Here is a 15,668-nt window from a genome sequence, read left to right on the forward strand (position 1 = left end):
CAGTAGAGAATCACTCCCAAATACTACAACTTTGGGTCCAAATCGTCCGTGTATGTCACATTCCAGTGTTTTTTTTTCTTCTAATAACATCTTTGCTGCATTTCAGTCTATACCTTGTCCTTCTCATTTATTCATGTCGTGGATGTCACAGACCAATCCGGTGGACTTAAGAAAATATAAATGCTTGTCTGATTCTCTTCATGTTTCCTGTTTTTGATGAAGCAAAAAAACGAAACAAAACACAACAGTCAGAATCTTAGCGTGAGGTCCATCCTCCATACGAGGTCTTGTGTATGTACAGGTGAACCGGCAGCTATCGGAGCTGCACAGAGGATCAACGTGACTTTCTGTATTCAGGAGTTTGTGTTCATCAGTTTTCTGCCTTCCTGTTGGTTTTCAACAGCCGGCGAAAGTTCACCAAGGTCAATAAAAGCTCAGGTTGCTTTGGTCCTGGTAAGATAAAGCTTCGTATGTGATGGCTAACCCACCAAGTGAAGGAAGAGAGCAGATTTGTTTCAGCTCAGAAGAACAAAAAGACTTGACCTCAGGGAATGGAAATGGTTTTTAATCTTTTACTAGTGATGAAGTGGCCCCGGGAAAACATCACAACTGTCTTGAGGTCCTCTCCGTCTCTGTCTCTCTCCTATATTTCTCTGTACAATTACTGTGTGTCACTTTAAAGCGTTCAACAAAATCAAAGCAATCTTCATCTTCCTGATTTTGATTGCGTGAACCTGTGTGGGGGAAAAAAAGAAGAACCAAACATTACTTTCATAGTATATGTAATATGAGCACTCAAAAATACTACTACTGCTCAAATGTAACTCTCAAATACAAAAAAAGTAAGACTATGTTACGCTTTCACAATAAAATTAAAAAACTTCATAATAATATAGAACAAGTTTAAGTGTGGGTTCCACTGTTTGTTTGTTCTTAACTTAAACTAATTATCACCTTTGTCTGAATGCAGGTAAGCAGGGTGCCATAAAACCCATTGAGTGATAGTCAACACAAAAAAAGGTCATTTAACTATAGAAAAGGCCAATAAAAGTTAAAATAAACAAAATTTTAAGAATAATGTTTCACCAAAATTTTGTCAAAGAAAAAAAACAAAACATTTTATGAGCTGGTGGCTTTTGCTTGTTGGTAGATTATTCCGTTTAAAGGTTTAATGAATCAAGGTTACCATTCAGCTACTTGTTGAGATGAGAGCTGATCTTCTCTTTTCTGATGATATTCGCATAGGGAATCTGTAGAGCACATTAAAAAAAAAAGAGAAACACCCGTTAGATCAATCTCCATCAGGCGAGACAAATACATTCAGGATACATTGACGAGTCAATAAGAGACACAATGTTAATAGGTTGTTTGTTTAAAAACTCTCATGTGAACCAGTGAAATCAGGGTCCATCACTCTTCCAAACGTGTAAATTGGAAAGTGTCGGCAAGATGTGGAAAGTTTTGAGACGGTGTCCGACAGCAACATAAATTACACATTTTGCCGGAGTTCATTTGAGTGTCTGTGTGAAATTAATGTGTCATTACTCTCAGACGGATCCATCTGCTGCATCCAGACACATTTGTCAATTTATATGCAAGTATGTGAACATACTTGCTTCTAAATGAGCTCCGGCGCCCTTTCTTTTTTTTTTTTGTTCTTTTTTTTCAGTCGTCTGCCTTTGTGGTCACACGAGTTCTCCGCCGTGCTCTTGTGTGTGTGTGTGTGTGTGTGTGTGTGTGTGTGTGTGTGTGTGTGTGTGTGTGTGTGTGTGTGTGTGTGTGTGTGTGTGTTGTGGCTTGGTGTACGTTTTGTCATGATGTGCACACAAGCGTGTACAGTTGTTGCATGTGTCAGAAAGCAAAGACAAACAGCGTCTGTCAGCCTGTCTGCCGGCTGCTCCGGTGATTGATGTCGAACGGAAGCAGTCAGACGGCTGCGGAGGAACTTCTCACCCATGAAAGACAAACTAGACGATTGGCTCCTGACGGACACATAAACAACAGCGCCAGTGTCCGGTTGCGTCCCTTTGATGCCTTTATTTATTCATTATTTTATTCTTTTTACGAGTTCAAACCTGTGCCGGGGGATTCTGTCATTTTGTCCCAAAGTTACCATGGCGACGGAGTCTATTTTACATCTGTTTTTGATTTCTTATCTATTTAAAACCGTGTGGTAATATTTCACTGAGAATAGCCTCGTAATTGGTCTTAATTATGTTCTTTCTAAAAATCATTACAAAGACTGTTTTTAAAAGCAATCAGTTTTTCAAACTCCTATATCCATAATGGGGTGTTTTATTTGTCGTTTGGAAGTGTATTTTGCATCAGTGTTCAGCACTGATTGTCCCATTAGCAGCCTTACCATCTGTAACTGCTGGACCATCTCCTCTCTGTAGGCGAGCTCTCGTTTCATCTGATCTTGAAAATTGTCTGAAATTAGTGGAAAGAGCTATGATTATCGGAGGCAGTGTTAGCATTTGACAAGTTTGATTAGATGTGGTTCTAAAGACAGGCTGAGGGAGGAAAAAGTTTTTTTTTGGGGGGGGGGGGGACTGGGAGAGGGGAAATTAAAAAAAAAAGGTATGAGGAAGACAGAGAAGGAGACGCTGCCCTTCAGAAGATACCAAAAGTAAAGCAGAGTGAGAGAAAACTTACGAAAGACGGGGAACGGTGAGGTGCCTTTCAGAGCATGAAACTCCTGTTCCAGTCTTCTCCTGAAGTCAATCTGCTCCAGTAGAACCTTCTGGAGCTCCTCTACAAAGGAAGGAAACACAAACTGTTAGAACAAAAAAGGGAGCAGCCAAACTCTAATGTAAATCTAATATAGTATTTATATTGATATTGTCAGGTCAGCTAAAATACTCAAACATCCTTTACCTTTCTCCATGTTCTCCACGTCTTTTTTCAGTGGCACAGGTGAAGCAGCACCTTGACTTTGATCCCCTGAAAACAGAGAAAAAAGGTTCCTTTTCAATATTTTCCCAGTAAAGATCCGGCTCATGTAAGTATTTCATCAAATAATTAAATTAAATTTGGTCTAAATACTAATCCGATACGTCACCCTTCTTCAAAAAAACTCAAGGAAATCAGTCAGACTAGTTCATGAACGCATTACGTCTTAAGGCAAAGACAACAATGATTATATTAGCAAACCATCAGGCGCATCCAGGTATCATTTTGAATGAGTTCAAGGATCCGACAATGACTATTTTATTCAGAGGTCGTTTAAAGGATCACAATCAATTTTCAGTCTTGATTGTGCGATGTAAAGCATACAATTTCATAATTTAGAATGTTTTACTATTGACTTGGATACATTAGATGAACTCAAATAGAAACAGCTTTGACTATTTCTGATGCAAATATATATAACTGCAAAATATAAGCTGCAAATATTTGAGTTACATATTCACATTTGTTGTCAAATGCTTATTTCCTATTGGTTGCCTGTAGATGGAGTTACACTAGTGAGGCAAAATACTGATTTTGCGTTGATATAAATCCTGCTTTATTTCGTCTTAAAGTGTTAAACGTGGGCTTGTAGTTCCTCGTTTGGCCTCTGGGTGTCAGTGTAAGCTCGTTGTAACGACACATTCACGTCAAACAATACAGAACGTTCTAAGTTGCATTCGCTGTTTGGGGGTATTAAGACTCCTCTTGCTATGAGATCAAATCAAATTAACTGGAGAAAATCAATCCAACTAAAGTATGAGAGAGAAAATACAACTTTAGATCAATATTTCACAGATTTTGCTCAAATGAAATAGATAATAGAAGAAATACAGACAACTGTTGCTTTATCAAATACAGTTTGTTTTTAACAGGTGAACTTTTGATCACCATTAATGTCTTTTGCAAAGGGTATCATGAGATTTTAAACTCTATAGCTAAATGTGAAAGTCTCTTATACAATATGTATTTTGACAGCTTTGTTAATCTACCTGTTGCTTAAAAGTATATCCTCTTTATACTGATGTTGTTTATTAACATTTTGTAAAGCGCCAGGATTGCTACACACACGCACGAGTTCTTGCAGTAACGTCTGAATTGTGACAATGAGGCATCCAGCACCTCAAATGAAGCAATCCGGCACCCTGGATATGTATATTCTCCTCCAGTCATTTCATGTCCTGGCTCCTTAAGCCCGGCTGTGCGTCTCTCTTTCTCATTTAGAGCAGAGAGAGAGAGAGAGAGAGAGAGAGCTCTTTCCTCTCTCTTTCTCTCCTCCTCTCCTTTCCTCTCCTCTCTCTGTCTCATTTGACAAGCAAATTTGCAGACAGTGCCCGAGGATAACAACCTCGTTTGACAGTCAATTAACCGTGAATAGTCAAAGCCAAGGCGGTTTGCATTACATAAATGGAAAATTAGATTATTTTTTCTCCCTAGAAACAGAGGGAGAGTTTAAAGACAGTGGAGGTGGGGGGTGGGGGGGGGGGGGGGTGTGCGTGTGGTGGGACTCAGAGGAATCAGGCCTTCTAATCACGTAGAGCTTCCCACCGCCCAGGGAGACGTTTGGCAATCAGGGGAAAGGTGGTCTCATTTAATTTGTTTCGTGTAATTTTTTGAAATACATTATACATTATGCGCAGGGATCATTACGGTGTGTGTGTGTGTGTGTGTGTGTGTGTGTGTGTGTCGGGGCTGAGGGTGTGTGTGTATGTGTGTGTGTGTGAGTGTGTGTAGGGGGGGTAGATATAAATGTTGGCACAGATGTCATAAAGCACTTTTAATGTCTTCCTGACAGATATAAAAAGGCAATAAGCTGTGATCTTTTTCAAACGAGAAAGGGGTTTTTGCGCTGAGAAAGGGGAAAAAAGGCAATTATGTCGGCGGTGATATGGGTCTAGGATGGAGATTGCCGGCGCGGCTGCTTATCTCTGAGCTGATGTTTTCTTGTTGAACTATAACGGCCCCCCTAAGAGCAACAGCCTCGGCGACAGCGCCCGCTAAAAGAGAGCATCCGTGGCAGAGCGGCAGCAGCTTCACAACTGCTGTTTCCTCTCCGTGTGTGTTTATATGAATCCCTAAACTCCCCATCTGAGGTGAGAACCAAGTGGAGGTGGATAAGGATGAGAACTGGGGAGCTTTAACAAACAGCCTCAGCATCATCTGTGTCATAAGAAAAATGGTGATGTAATTTTAGGAAGAAATTTTTTGCTTCTTATATTTGCTTTTTACTTTTAATTATGTCAGATCAGCTCTGAGAAGAGGGACAATCGTCAATACAAAGTCTTAACTAATGCCAATTTCACATTTCGGCAATTCACTGCTACTGTGGCTGCTTTGTGACCATTTACATAATAATAATAATAATAATAATAATAATAATAATAATAATAATAATAATAATCATAATAATAATAATAATAAAGGACTATTTTGTACCTGAACTCTCTCTCCAGTAGTCTGGCGCTGAGGTGTCATTCTCTGGTACAAAGAAACTATTGTGCTGCTCTTTGTTTTCCTCTGGAAGAAGATGAGAAGGAAAGAAAGAGACAGATTCCGTGAGGCTGAGCTGGTTATCCACACACATGGAGATAACTAATCATACGCGCGTGTGTCTGTTTAGGTAAGTCAGGTCACGGAGGGTGCGTCTGTGTGTTTGTTACCACGTCGCCACAAAAACACACAGAAGATATTTTCTTCGGTGAAAAGGGTCAGTGTGGAAGATGAGTGGAGCAAATGAAACGTCAGGGGAAGATGAGCTTCGCGGGGACGCCATAAAACTACTCAGTCAGACAATAAATGAAACAAAGATGCTCTATTACAAGAGAACGAGACATCTGATGAAACATGGAATAAATTGTGTGATGTTATTTGATGGAACAGTGTTGGGGGGGGGGGGGGAGAGATGAAACTAAGGCGTTAAAGTAGGATTAAAGATGTCAAACAGCCCATCAAGAAAAGAAAGTGATTATTGGAAACTATTTATAAATTAAAAAGACAAGAGTAAATTTAGATTTAAATTTTCATGACTGATCCATTTATCTAATTTTAAGAGGTGCCTACGTTTTGATGTGTAAACCTCAAAAAATGCACACGAGAAATGACAAACAAACAAACACAAAACATTAAATTGATGTTGCTCACCAGAAATGCTGGAACTGTCTTTGGTTGCGTATGCAGGTAGTCCCTCGTCTCTGTTTTTGTGAACCTGGAAAAACAGAGTTTATTATGAGTCTTCGGTTTATCTCTTACATATGTGGTACAATAATGAAACTGTGTGATGGTGACAGTGTGTTCTCCCTGAAGACCAATATTCTTTTGTTACATTTCTTTTATGATGCGCATTTTTCTTCCTGTTTGAAAACCAGTTTTTAAAACAGCCAATAGTAATTATATTAGTAGCAATTTGGGATAAAGTCGGTAGATCTGAATTAATTGCAGCGTACTATGGAGTAGATGGTTTAACTAGTTTAAAATCGTCTTTATGACTCTGCCTCAGTCGCTCGCTCCCTCCTCCTCTCTGAGGCCTGGTTAATGTGGGAGTCGACAGGTTAAAGATTAGAGTTGCCCTAACAGGCTGGGGTGACAGAGGGAGAACAAACACATTGTGGCCATTAAACAATCCGTGCCTGTGCCTATTAGCTGGGATCAGAGTAAGGTGACTGTTTCAATTTCTACAGGGAGAAACCAGCCTATCAATCTGCTTATGCAGATCACACTGCCGCCTGACTACAGCACCATTTAAATAATAATTAGCTAAAGTGGCCTGTGGGGATATTTACGTTTTTGTAAGCTGTGTCCTCTCGGTGAGGCGGGGTGGAGCTGGAGAGAGGCAGGCTGGCGGGAGGGGAGGCGGGCAGACTCGGGGACTCCTGGCGGATGAGATCTGTGGTGGAGCGAGGGGAGGCACTGGGATAGATGGCACCACTCCCTCTGTCCTTCCCCCTCTCCTCTCTGGTGCTGTCACTCAGTGCCGAGAGGTACAGGCTGGTTTGAGTCTGTGGCGGCCTGCCTGTGAAGTTCCCCTCCTCCTCCTCGTCCTCCTGCTTCGATGACTCCACGTCCACTTCCCCTTCCTCCTCGCTCTCTCCTCCCTCTGCTTCTCCGTCGCCTCCACTTTCACTCCCGTAACTACAGCTGCTGCTAGGAGACAGCCGCTGGTGTCGGTCCGACCCGGCAACCGTTACACCGAAGTCCTCGTCCGTTGCCCCGGTGACTCCTCCACCGTTGCCGTGGAGCTTGGCGATGCTCTCTGCATCCTTGATGACGGGACGGAACGCAGAACCGTAACTCGGTTTCCTGGCTTGGAGTGTCGGGGTGTCCAGTAGTTTGAGCCAGCCCTCTGATGTCACAGGGCGGAGGTCAGGGGTCACTGCCGTGCACTCCGGGTCGAACAGCCCAGATCTGGGTGTGGCGGCCCCGCTTCCAGGGCCCATGCTGCTGCTGACACCATTCCCATTGCCACTCACAGCTCCAGAGTCACTGGGGTCTGACAGATCTAGGAAGGCCTGTCTGAGAGAGGGGTTGTCTGCTAACGATGAGAGGGTGCTGGGCTGGGGCTGCAGGTAGGTGGGGACGGGGATTCCTCCTGCTGCTCTCGGTGGCCAAAACATGCAGAAAGGGGGATAAAAAGTGTCTTTGCGACCAGGCCATAAAAGACCTGACAGGCCTGCTCCTTTCTGCCCGGCCGAAACGTCGCTGTCCTCTTTTTTCTGCTGGCAGAGGCCAAATGCAGGGAAGGGATAAGGGGAGGGGAAGAGTGAGGTTGGTGGGAACTTCTGCAGCATGCCGAAACCTTTGCTTGGCACGGGGATGACAGGGAAGCTGCGTGGCGTCTTCCGGGGTGAAAGACTGCCACCGTCCAGATCGTCCTCGTCATCAAAGCGGGCTCTTTTCTGGGCACTGAGGTCGGGCCCCATCATGTGAGGCACCACAGTACTTTGGAGACTCTTCATTGAGCCTATGGAGGAGCAATGACTGGAGGGCAGCGCTCTCTTTCGGCTGCCTCCGTTGAACATCGCTTTCACGTCTTCCCATGCGTAGACTAACTCATCAGCCGGGATTTTGTCGCTGAGTTTGAGGTGTCGTCGCCACGAGTTGAAGTTGGCAGCGTCAGGCTGGGTGTACTTGGCATCTGGAGTACGGTGGGAATGGAAAATGAACTTATTCGGGGAGAAGTACATGTTGCAGAAGGAGCATTTGATGCACTTGGCCCTCGAGCTGTTGTAGCGAGCTGGAATGAAGTTACCACGGCAGCCCCAGGCACACTCGTGCGACACGTCGAAGGCAAAGTTGTCAGGCAGTTTGGGTGGCGCATTCTCTCCCAGGAAGGACTTGCAGAGACGCTCGGCTTCACGCTTGGTGATCATGCCGCAGCGGCGTGACGAGATGGGCATGGCGCCAGCCCGACGGAGGATCTCCAGCTGCACAGGAGTGCACTGCACACAGGTGATGCCCAGAGCCACGCGACGATTATGAATCTCATTATAGCTGTAGTTCTTGAGGAGGGTGTTGGAGATCTGTGCCAAGCAGAGTCGCTCGTTGTTGTCAATGACCAGCGACACGATGGGGACGCCGTACAGGATGACCTGGCCCACCTGGTTGGGCTTGAGCGGCGAGGAGGAAGAGGAGGGAGAGGGCGAGGACATGGAGGAGGAGGAAGAGTGCAGATGGGTGGGCCGGGGTGGAGTCAGGGGCTCCTGTTGATAAGAGCCTGTGGAGCTCGTCATTATGATGTCATTAGAGCTTTGGAGATGGGTCTTGTCCATACTAGAAAACTGTTTGCAGAACAACCTGTGTGAAAAGAAAACAAGTTTGTTTACAAAAAAACTGTTTAGTTGAAGTTTAAACACACTGACTTTCACTTTGCCCAAAATGTACAATGAAGTGGCAATTAAGTGCAATTCATAATCCCAAAAATATCTAATAATAATTGGAAAGATAGGATCAAATCTATATTACTATCATTCTTATTTCTAGTAAACTGGTTTCCCCTTTACAAGCCACAACGGTTATTTTTAAATACTGACTGAGGTGCATAAATTATTATTATTATTATTATTATTATTATTATTAGTAGTAGTAGTAGTAGTAGTAGTAGTATTAATAATAATAATAATAATAATAATAATAATAGGCCCTATAAAATATGACCTTCTTTTTAAAAGTACAAGTCAAAAGGAAATTATTAAATCAATTAGAATGCTGAATTGTCCCTGCTTTGTATTTATTAAAATAGAACATCAAGTTTTAAATTTCTACAACAGCAAATTCAAAAAATATTAAATCAAGACATTTTGTTCAAAATGAGAGCTGAACAATATTTAATCAATTCAAAACTAAATTCTTAAGTGTTTGCTTCTGTGTGTGTTTCCAACAAACTATATGAGTAACACACTCCCCTGCATTCAATCACACTGAAAGCACAACATTATCCTATCTTTAAAATGATCCATATGTTCAGGCATTAATTTCAAAATGTTATTACATAATAAAATCCTTACAGAGTATAACTATAGAAATCATTGAACAGCTATTATAACAGAATCACATTTGATGGAAAACTCTTCCCTTCACCTCATTAATTAACATGATCAGTTTTGTTGAGCTCTTATGCATTTCATAGAAATATAACTGAAGCTTGAATGTGAATAATTATTTCGGTGGCACAGAGGTATAAATACTAAATCTATTTTTATAATTGTCAAAATTACGAAGTTCACTATCAACTATTAAAGACAAAAAAAAATGATTGTGTTGTATTATTCCAACAACTTAAAATATATGTCACATTACAATACCAAGCACAGTGTGGATGATGACATTAGTGTTTAATGGTTAGAAAATTGCTTTAAAATTAATGTCAAATATGTGTGTTTTATACTCGTCTTTATTTTATTTTTTTTTACTTTTCTTGAATAACACACACAATAAGCAGCCTTCTTGCCAACACAATATAAAAAGCTCATTTTCATTTAGTTGCAGTTTGGTAAATGTTTGTTTTATAAATAAATTGGTTTTAATTTCTCAGATTTTATTTCATTCTATTTACCGAGGGGGAAACATTAAAAATGTAGAAAATACAGAACTCCGCTGACTAGATCGCTTCTCTTATGAATATATTATTAAAGCGGACATATTTTTTAAGCATGTGTCTTAAGCTATAGATATAGATATAGATATAGATATAGATATAGATATAGATATAGATATAGATATAGATGTAGATGTAGATGTAGATGTAGATATAGATATAGATATAGATGTAGATGTAGATATAGATATAGATATATATATAGCCTAGTAATCAACACGTAACTGCAATAACTTAAAGTATGTATGACTCACAATTTATGGACATGTAGTATAGGTTTTACTACTGACAAAGTACCGGAACAGGCCTGCATCGAAACAGCAAAAACGGACATGAGAGGCGTCATGCTTAACTTTAACAATACTTAATGTACTGCATTATGCATGTATAATAATAATAATAATAATAATAATAATAATAATAATAATAATAATAATAATAATAATAATAATAATAATAATAATACAGGGAATGTGTGCTGTTTTGAAAATATCAATCTTGCAATAGGCTTTTTTCCCCTTCATCAGTCTTATCGACTTCTTTCGGTTCACATGCAACATAAAGATATGAATAGAGTATTTTAGTATTCAGTACTGCAGTTATTCCACAACATTTCTTACCTTTGACTTCTGGGAATAATCCCAAAACGCTTCGGTTAAAAAAACAAAAAACAATATCCTTTTCAGGACATAAATCGATTTATCCTACGCACACTCATTTTTTTAAAATGACATTTAGAAAAAATAAGGTCCGCGAAGCACGTGGAGGCGGCACCGGCTACTTCCCCCTCCGAATTGTGGACTGAGCTCGTGAGATGTGAGTAAACTGCGCCGCTCGCGCCGGCTTTATTCCCCTTTCAGAGCCTCCACGCGCCGTCCTAATCTCTCTCTCTCTCTCTCTCTCTCTCTCTCTCTCTCTCTCTCTCTCTCTCTCTCTCTCTCTCTCTCTCCCACCTGCCTGGAGTTTGATTGGCGTGTTGAGCGAGCTCAGCCCACACACACACGCACGCCTCCACGCGCCAACACTTTATTCCTCCTCCCGCGTGCAGTTACAATAAAGTCTCGCGCACTGTCACTCAAACGCGGAGAAAGGTGAGGTCCGCGACTCACGCGCGGTCGCACCGTGCCATTACCTCCGGCCAGGCGCGCGCACCCACCGCGCTGGATGGGTCTGAGACATGGAAGCTCTAAATAGACTGTGATCACACTGACACCACCGAGAATGTGAGATTAGAATGACTTCAGATTATTTCATAACTGTGTTATTGAGACCTCCTCAATGTGAATCATGAAATGGACTTTAGTGCAAAATGTAACAACAGTTGCAGTATCAAATCTGCAACGAAAGGATGGGGGACAAACGTGGATGAAGCTCTGTGAGGTTCTCATCTTCCCACACTTTGAGAACAGCTGACCCAGTGAATGTTAATTTTGAATTAATCTGACACTTCCGCGCCGCGTCATAACTACAGTACAAGCTGTCGCCGTCAGATGGGCGTCTGCTGGTCGGCTGCACACGCACCCAGAGTTGCAAATTAATTACCAGCAAACGGATGCTAAAAGAGACTGCTGGCAGCAGAAGAGCCTGGCACCAGAGAAGTGGCTCTTAAACACAGACACAGTGTGGAGTAAAACATTAGCCTGACCGTAGGGGCCCAAGGAAGGAGAGGTAAGAGCTGAAACAGCAGACAAGACAGGCAGGCGGGCAGGCAGTCTGGGGATCAGAATTATGTCTGTCAGTGCAGCTGATACCCACGTTCAAAGCTGAGAAGGCTTTCGGAAATATGACTCTCCATACGTGTGCAGGTTGTTCCCAGGAGATAAGAAGCAGCAGGGAGTGCACTGTAGTCCGGATCATCTCTTGTAATTGAGGGTCAGAGAAGCTGCAGTATGCCTGAAAAGGGCCCTCAAGAATTTCTGGATAGGTTTATTTTATTTTATTAGTGTGCCTGTTCGTGTGTGGGTGGGTGAGGTGGATTGGGGGGGGGGGTTCAGCTGTAGAGTCAACCTATGGAGTTCCTTGGCACGCCCCTGCTTTAGGCTCCTATAGAGTAGACAGAGGGAATTACTTCTCCCACTAAAAATATGTGTGAGAATTACAGATGTGAAGAAGGCACAGACCTAGATATGAAGTCCATAACCCAGATAGCAGCCGTCTGATCGCCAGCAAACCGCTGTGTGATCGTGTAACTCTTCACGGGCTCATGGGGAAGTGTAGTTCCAAATACTGACTGCCATCTTTAATTAAGGGAAGGCAATAACAAAGTTGTTCTAAGCACAAACTCATCATGTGAATGAACCCTTTCAGCTGGAAATCACACATTTAAATGCCATTTCAAGAGTGGGACCTCTCAGGATGGGATTATAATTCTTTACTGATTAAATGCAGCCATACTTAGCTGCACTTCATGAAAAACAACAGGATTTCTGTTCAAATTTCTGTTAAATGTACTGGTTTTCATCAGACATTGAGAGTTTGGATAACTTGTGCGATCTATGCTCTGGTTAAAGGCTTTTATATGTCGAGATTAAAACTTGGTCAAATATTTAAGATGAGGCAACAGACAGGTACTGGGATGATGAAGAGATTCTCACTCAAAAGTCACCTTAATCTATTTATTTTATATTAGTGATTTTCAAAAAAACAACAAGCCAGGGGTAATGAGTTAGATACTTTAAAATGAAGCTATTGACTCATTGAGATAACACTATTAAATAAAGGTCCGCAAAAAGTTTTTGAAACAGATTCTGCACCAAGATTTGAACCCAAGCCCACCCGAGATCACGACCGAACGCGGTGCATATTTTAATATCACTAAAACTCCCACAAAAGCAGTGACCAAAAAATACCAAAACCTGTCTTTTCTCTATTTTAAATTATGCATCTATCTTTCTGAACAATGAGAGGGGGAAAGGCCGCTGGATATTGAGACTGGCTGTAATTTATTCCCGCACAATCGTCTCTCAATAACATCTTGATAAACATGACAGAATTGCTTTTAAGCGCACTTAAATCTGCGCGCGCGCGTACGTGTGCGTGTGTGCGTGCGTGTGGGCGCGCGTGTGTGTGTGTGGGTGTGTGTGTGTGTGTGTGTGTGTGTGTGTGTGTGTGCGTGTGTGTGTGAGCGATAGAGATGAGAGGAGAGCACGAGCCCCATCTGCTCCGTATCAAACCAATTTAGGTTGTCACCGCGCGCGCTTTTGTCTCGCGGACGGACGCCACGGGGACACTCTGCGATGGGACACGAGGAGGGGAGGGGAGGGGGCAGTGAGCGCGAGCCGCGCACCGGGCCGCGGCTATTAAAGCCCGTGACGTCACAACAAAGAAACGGGGAATTTCAAAAAAGAGCCAATAATGTGCAGGAAAAAAAGCAAGACATTTTTACAATAGATAACATAAGAATGTGACATATTTAATTATATGTTTAAGTTATATCCAGTGATTTTTATTTGGTTTTTTTTTAATCACCTCTTGAAGCTATTTTATTTCTGTAATGCTCAATGACTCTTTTCTACAACAGATTATGTCATTTTCATATATTTATTCCCCATATAAATATCAACAAAAAATAACAAACGTCATCAAATGTCAAGTTTCTGCCTGTTAGCCTACCCCGTATATTTTAGTATGAAATAATTGTACCAAAAGTTTCCACTGCGTTTCTTTGATCATATCTATTTTTGTCTTTATAAAATGCGCGTCTGACAGCATGAGAAGCAGGAGAAAAAAAAAAGGCTTAGAGGAGTACAATACCTCTATTAGCCCTTCACTTTTCATAATGCATTAGCCGGGCCCTGTCGCCCTACTGAGAAATTAATCATGCGTTTAAAAAAAAAGAATTGCTTGTGTGACCTCGGAGGGTCAACCCGTGGAGAAAGAAAAGAGCTCAAAACATAATAAATTAAGGGCTACAACACTAAGTGAGCTTGAGACATTTAACATCAAATCTGTCAATAAATGAGACATGCTGTGCGTGAGTGATCGCCACACCGAAATGCATCGCCTCCTTTTCTCTCGATCAAACCCGAATTAACACACACCTCTACAAAGAAATACTAAAGTAAACATTTGTGATTTTTTTTGGTCCTCTTCCTTGCTTATGTGATTTATCAAACCATACAAAACTTTTTTTTCTCTTTTAGAATAGTATTCTTCCTCTAAATTCCTCAACACTTTCTTTTTAACTCCAAATAGAAAATAAATCCTTTTTTAACCACGCAGCCTTGCCTATATTAATTTATTGTGGATTTACAGGCAGATGTAGGCTACAATATGGTGCACAATCTCCCAGATTTAATCCTTACTTAACGCTGCACGTCTTTTACTGAAGATTTACTGTGCATTACAATTAACACACTTCTTACAGAAATTAGAAAAAAGGAAAAAAAAAAAAAGATTATTAAAGGCGATTCTTTTTTTCCCCCGTCCATTTTCCTTGATGAGGAGAAATCGTGTGGATTAGTAGGAAGGCTGTGCGTGCGTGCGTGCGTGCGTGCGTGAGCGCGCGTCGTCGTGCCAGCATTCACGCGGGTCATTACTCTCCTGCTTCACGGCGGCATCGATACATTATTAGAATAAAACAAGGCTACAACATTATTGGTCTGTTTACAGTATCAGTCCTGCCATGTCACAGCTTATTAGGCTGTATTACGCACACGCCATCCCACCGGCTATTTAAAGCAATGGGCCGATGCGTAAAAATCAGGACAGTGGTTTCCTTTGTTTTGGAAGGAATTAAGAGTGATTTCTGCCACTTTTTTTTTTTTTTCATTAAAGGCAATGCTTTCAGCACACACAATCCATATGTTAGATCTAAAGCACCAGTGAGGCGTGCAGACCCATGTGTCCTAATTCATCTTTTATTTGTCATGCGTCTATTTTTACAGTGCTGCGCCGCAGACGGACGCAGCCCTACGAGTTTGTTCGACACGAAGCTCGCCCCAGGCGTGTGTACCAATTAGCAGAACAGAGCAGCCACTAAAGATTCCCATATTTCATCCAAGATCTGGAACATTAGCCAGTGAATTATTCAGAAATCATCTTTATTTTTGACTCTTTTTTTGCAAAATTGGCCTGGACGATTTTTTTTTCTTTTTAATCAAGCAGAAATGCATGATATATATTCGATTACACCGTCATCAATTTGACCATCATTTGTTAAAGACTCCATGTAAGAGGGAGGGGGGGGGGGGGGGGGGGGGGGGGGGGGAGGTGGGCTAAGATTGGAATAGTGAATAAATAAAGATAACGACTTCTATGAATTTTTTGCCCTTAGTGGTCTGCAGATTTGTGGGTGTGTTTCATCGCCTCAATCACAAATTACATGATTACCTTATTAATAAGCAAAATATGGTTTCGACACCATTAAAACCATCCCCCACTTCAACCATATTTAAGTTACATAATTTAATTTTATAAGAATGTCTTGGAAATGCTATTTAGTGCAGCTTGCCTATGAATTGCATAAAAGTCTTGGAGCTAAATGCTGCTATTCATCTTGTGTTACACGTCTCAGTCCACAGTGTTGGTTTATGTGAGAGAAGGCTACTTTCAGGTGTTCACTCCAGAGATATGCATGAGAGATTATACATGAATACAGTTTTACATTGTTTAAGAAGGTGAATAACAT

The 15,668-nt window shown here is 41.6% G+C and overlaps 1 protein-coding gene across 1 annotated transcript; it reads right to left on the reverse strand.

The window, feature by feature from the left end:
- Positions 1–1,193: 1,193 nt before the first annotated feature.
- Positions 1,194–8,714, reverse strand: skor2 (SKI family transcriptional corepressor 2; the record flags this gene model as incomplete). Its single annotated transcript, XM_080477178.1, has 7 exons — positions 1,194–1,250; positions 2,363–2,430; positions 2,656–2,754; positions 2,878–2,943; positions 5,386–5,466; positions 6,091–6,154; positions 6,729–8,714. 7 exons carry the CDS (start codon positions 8,712–8,714, stop codon positions 1,194–1,196), a joined length of 2,421 nt encoding a protein of 806 aa, XP_080333304.1.
- Between the last annotated feature and the right edge of the window lie 6,954 nt (positions 8,715–15,668).

The sequence above is a fragment of the Lipophrys pholis genome, assembly GCF_963383615.2.
Source record: "Lipophrys pholis genome assembly, chromosome: 12".
In the NCBI taxonomy this organism is placed as follows: Eukaryota; Metazoa; Chordata; class Actinopteri; order Blenniiformes; family Blenniidae; genus Lipophrys; species Lipophrys pholis.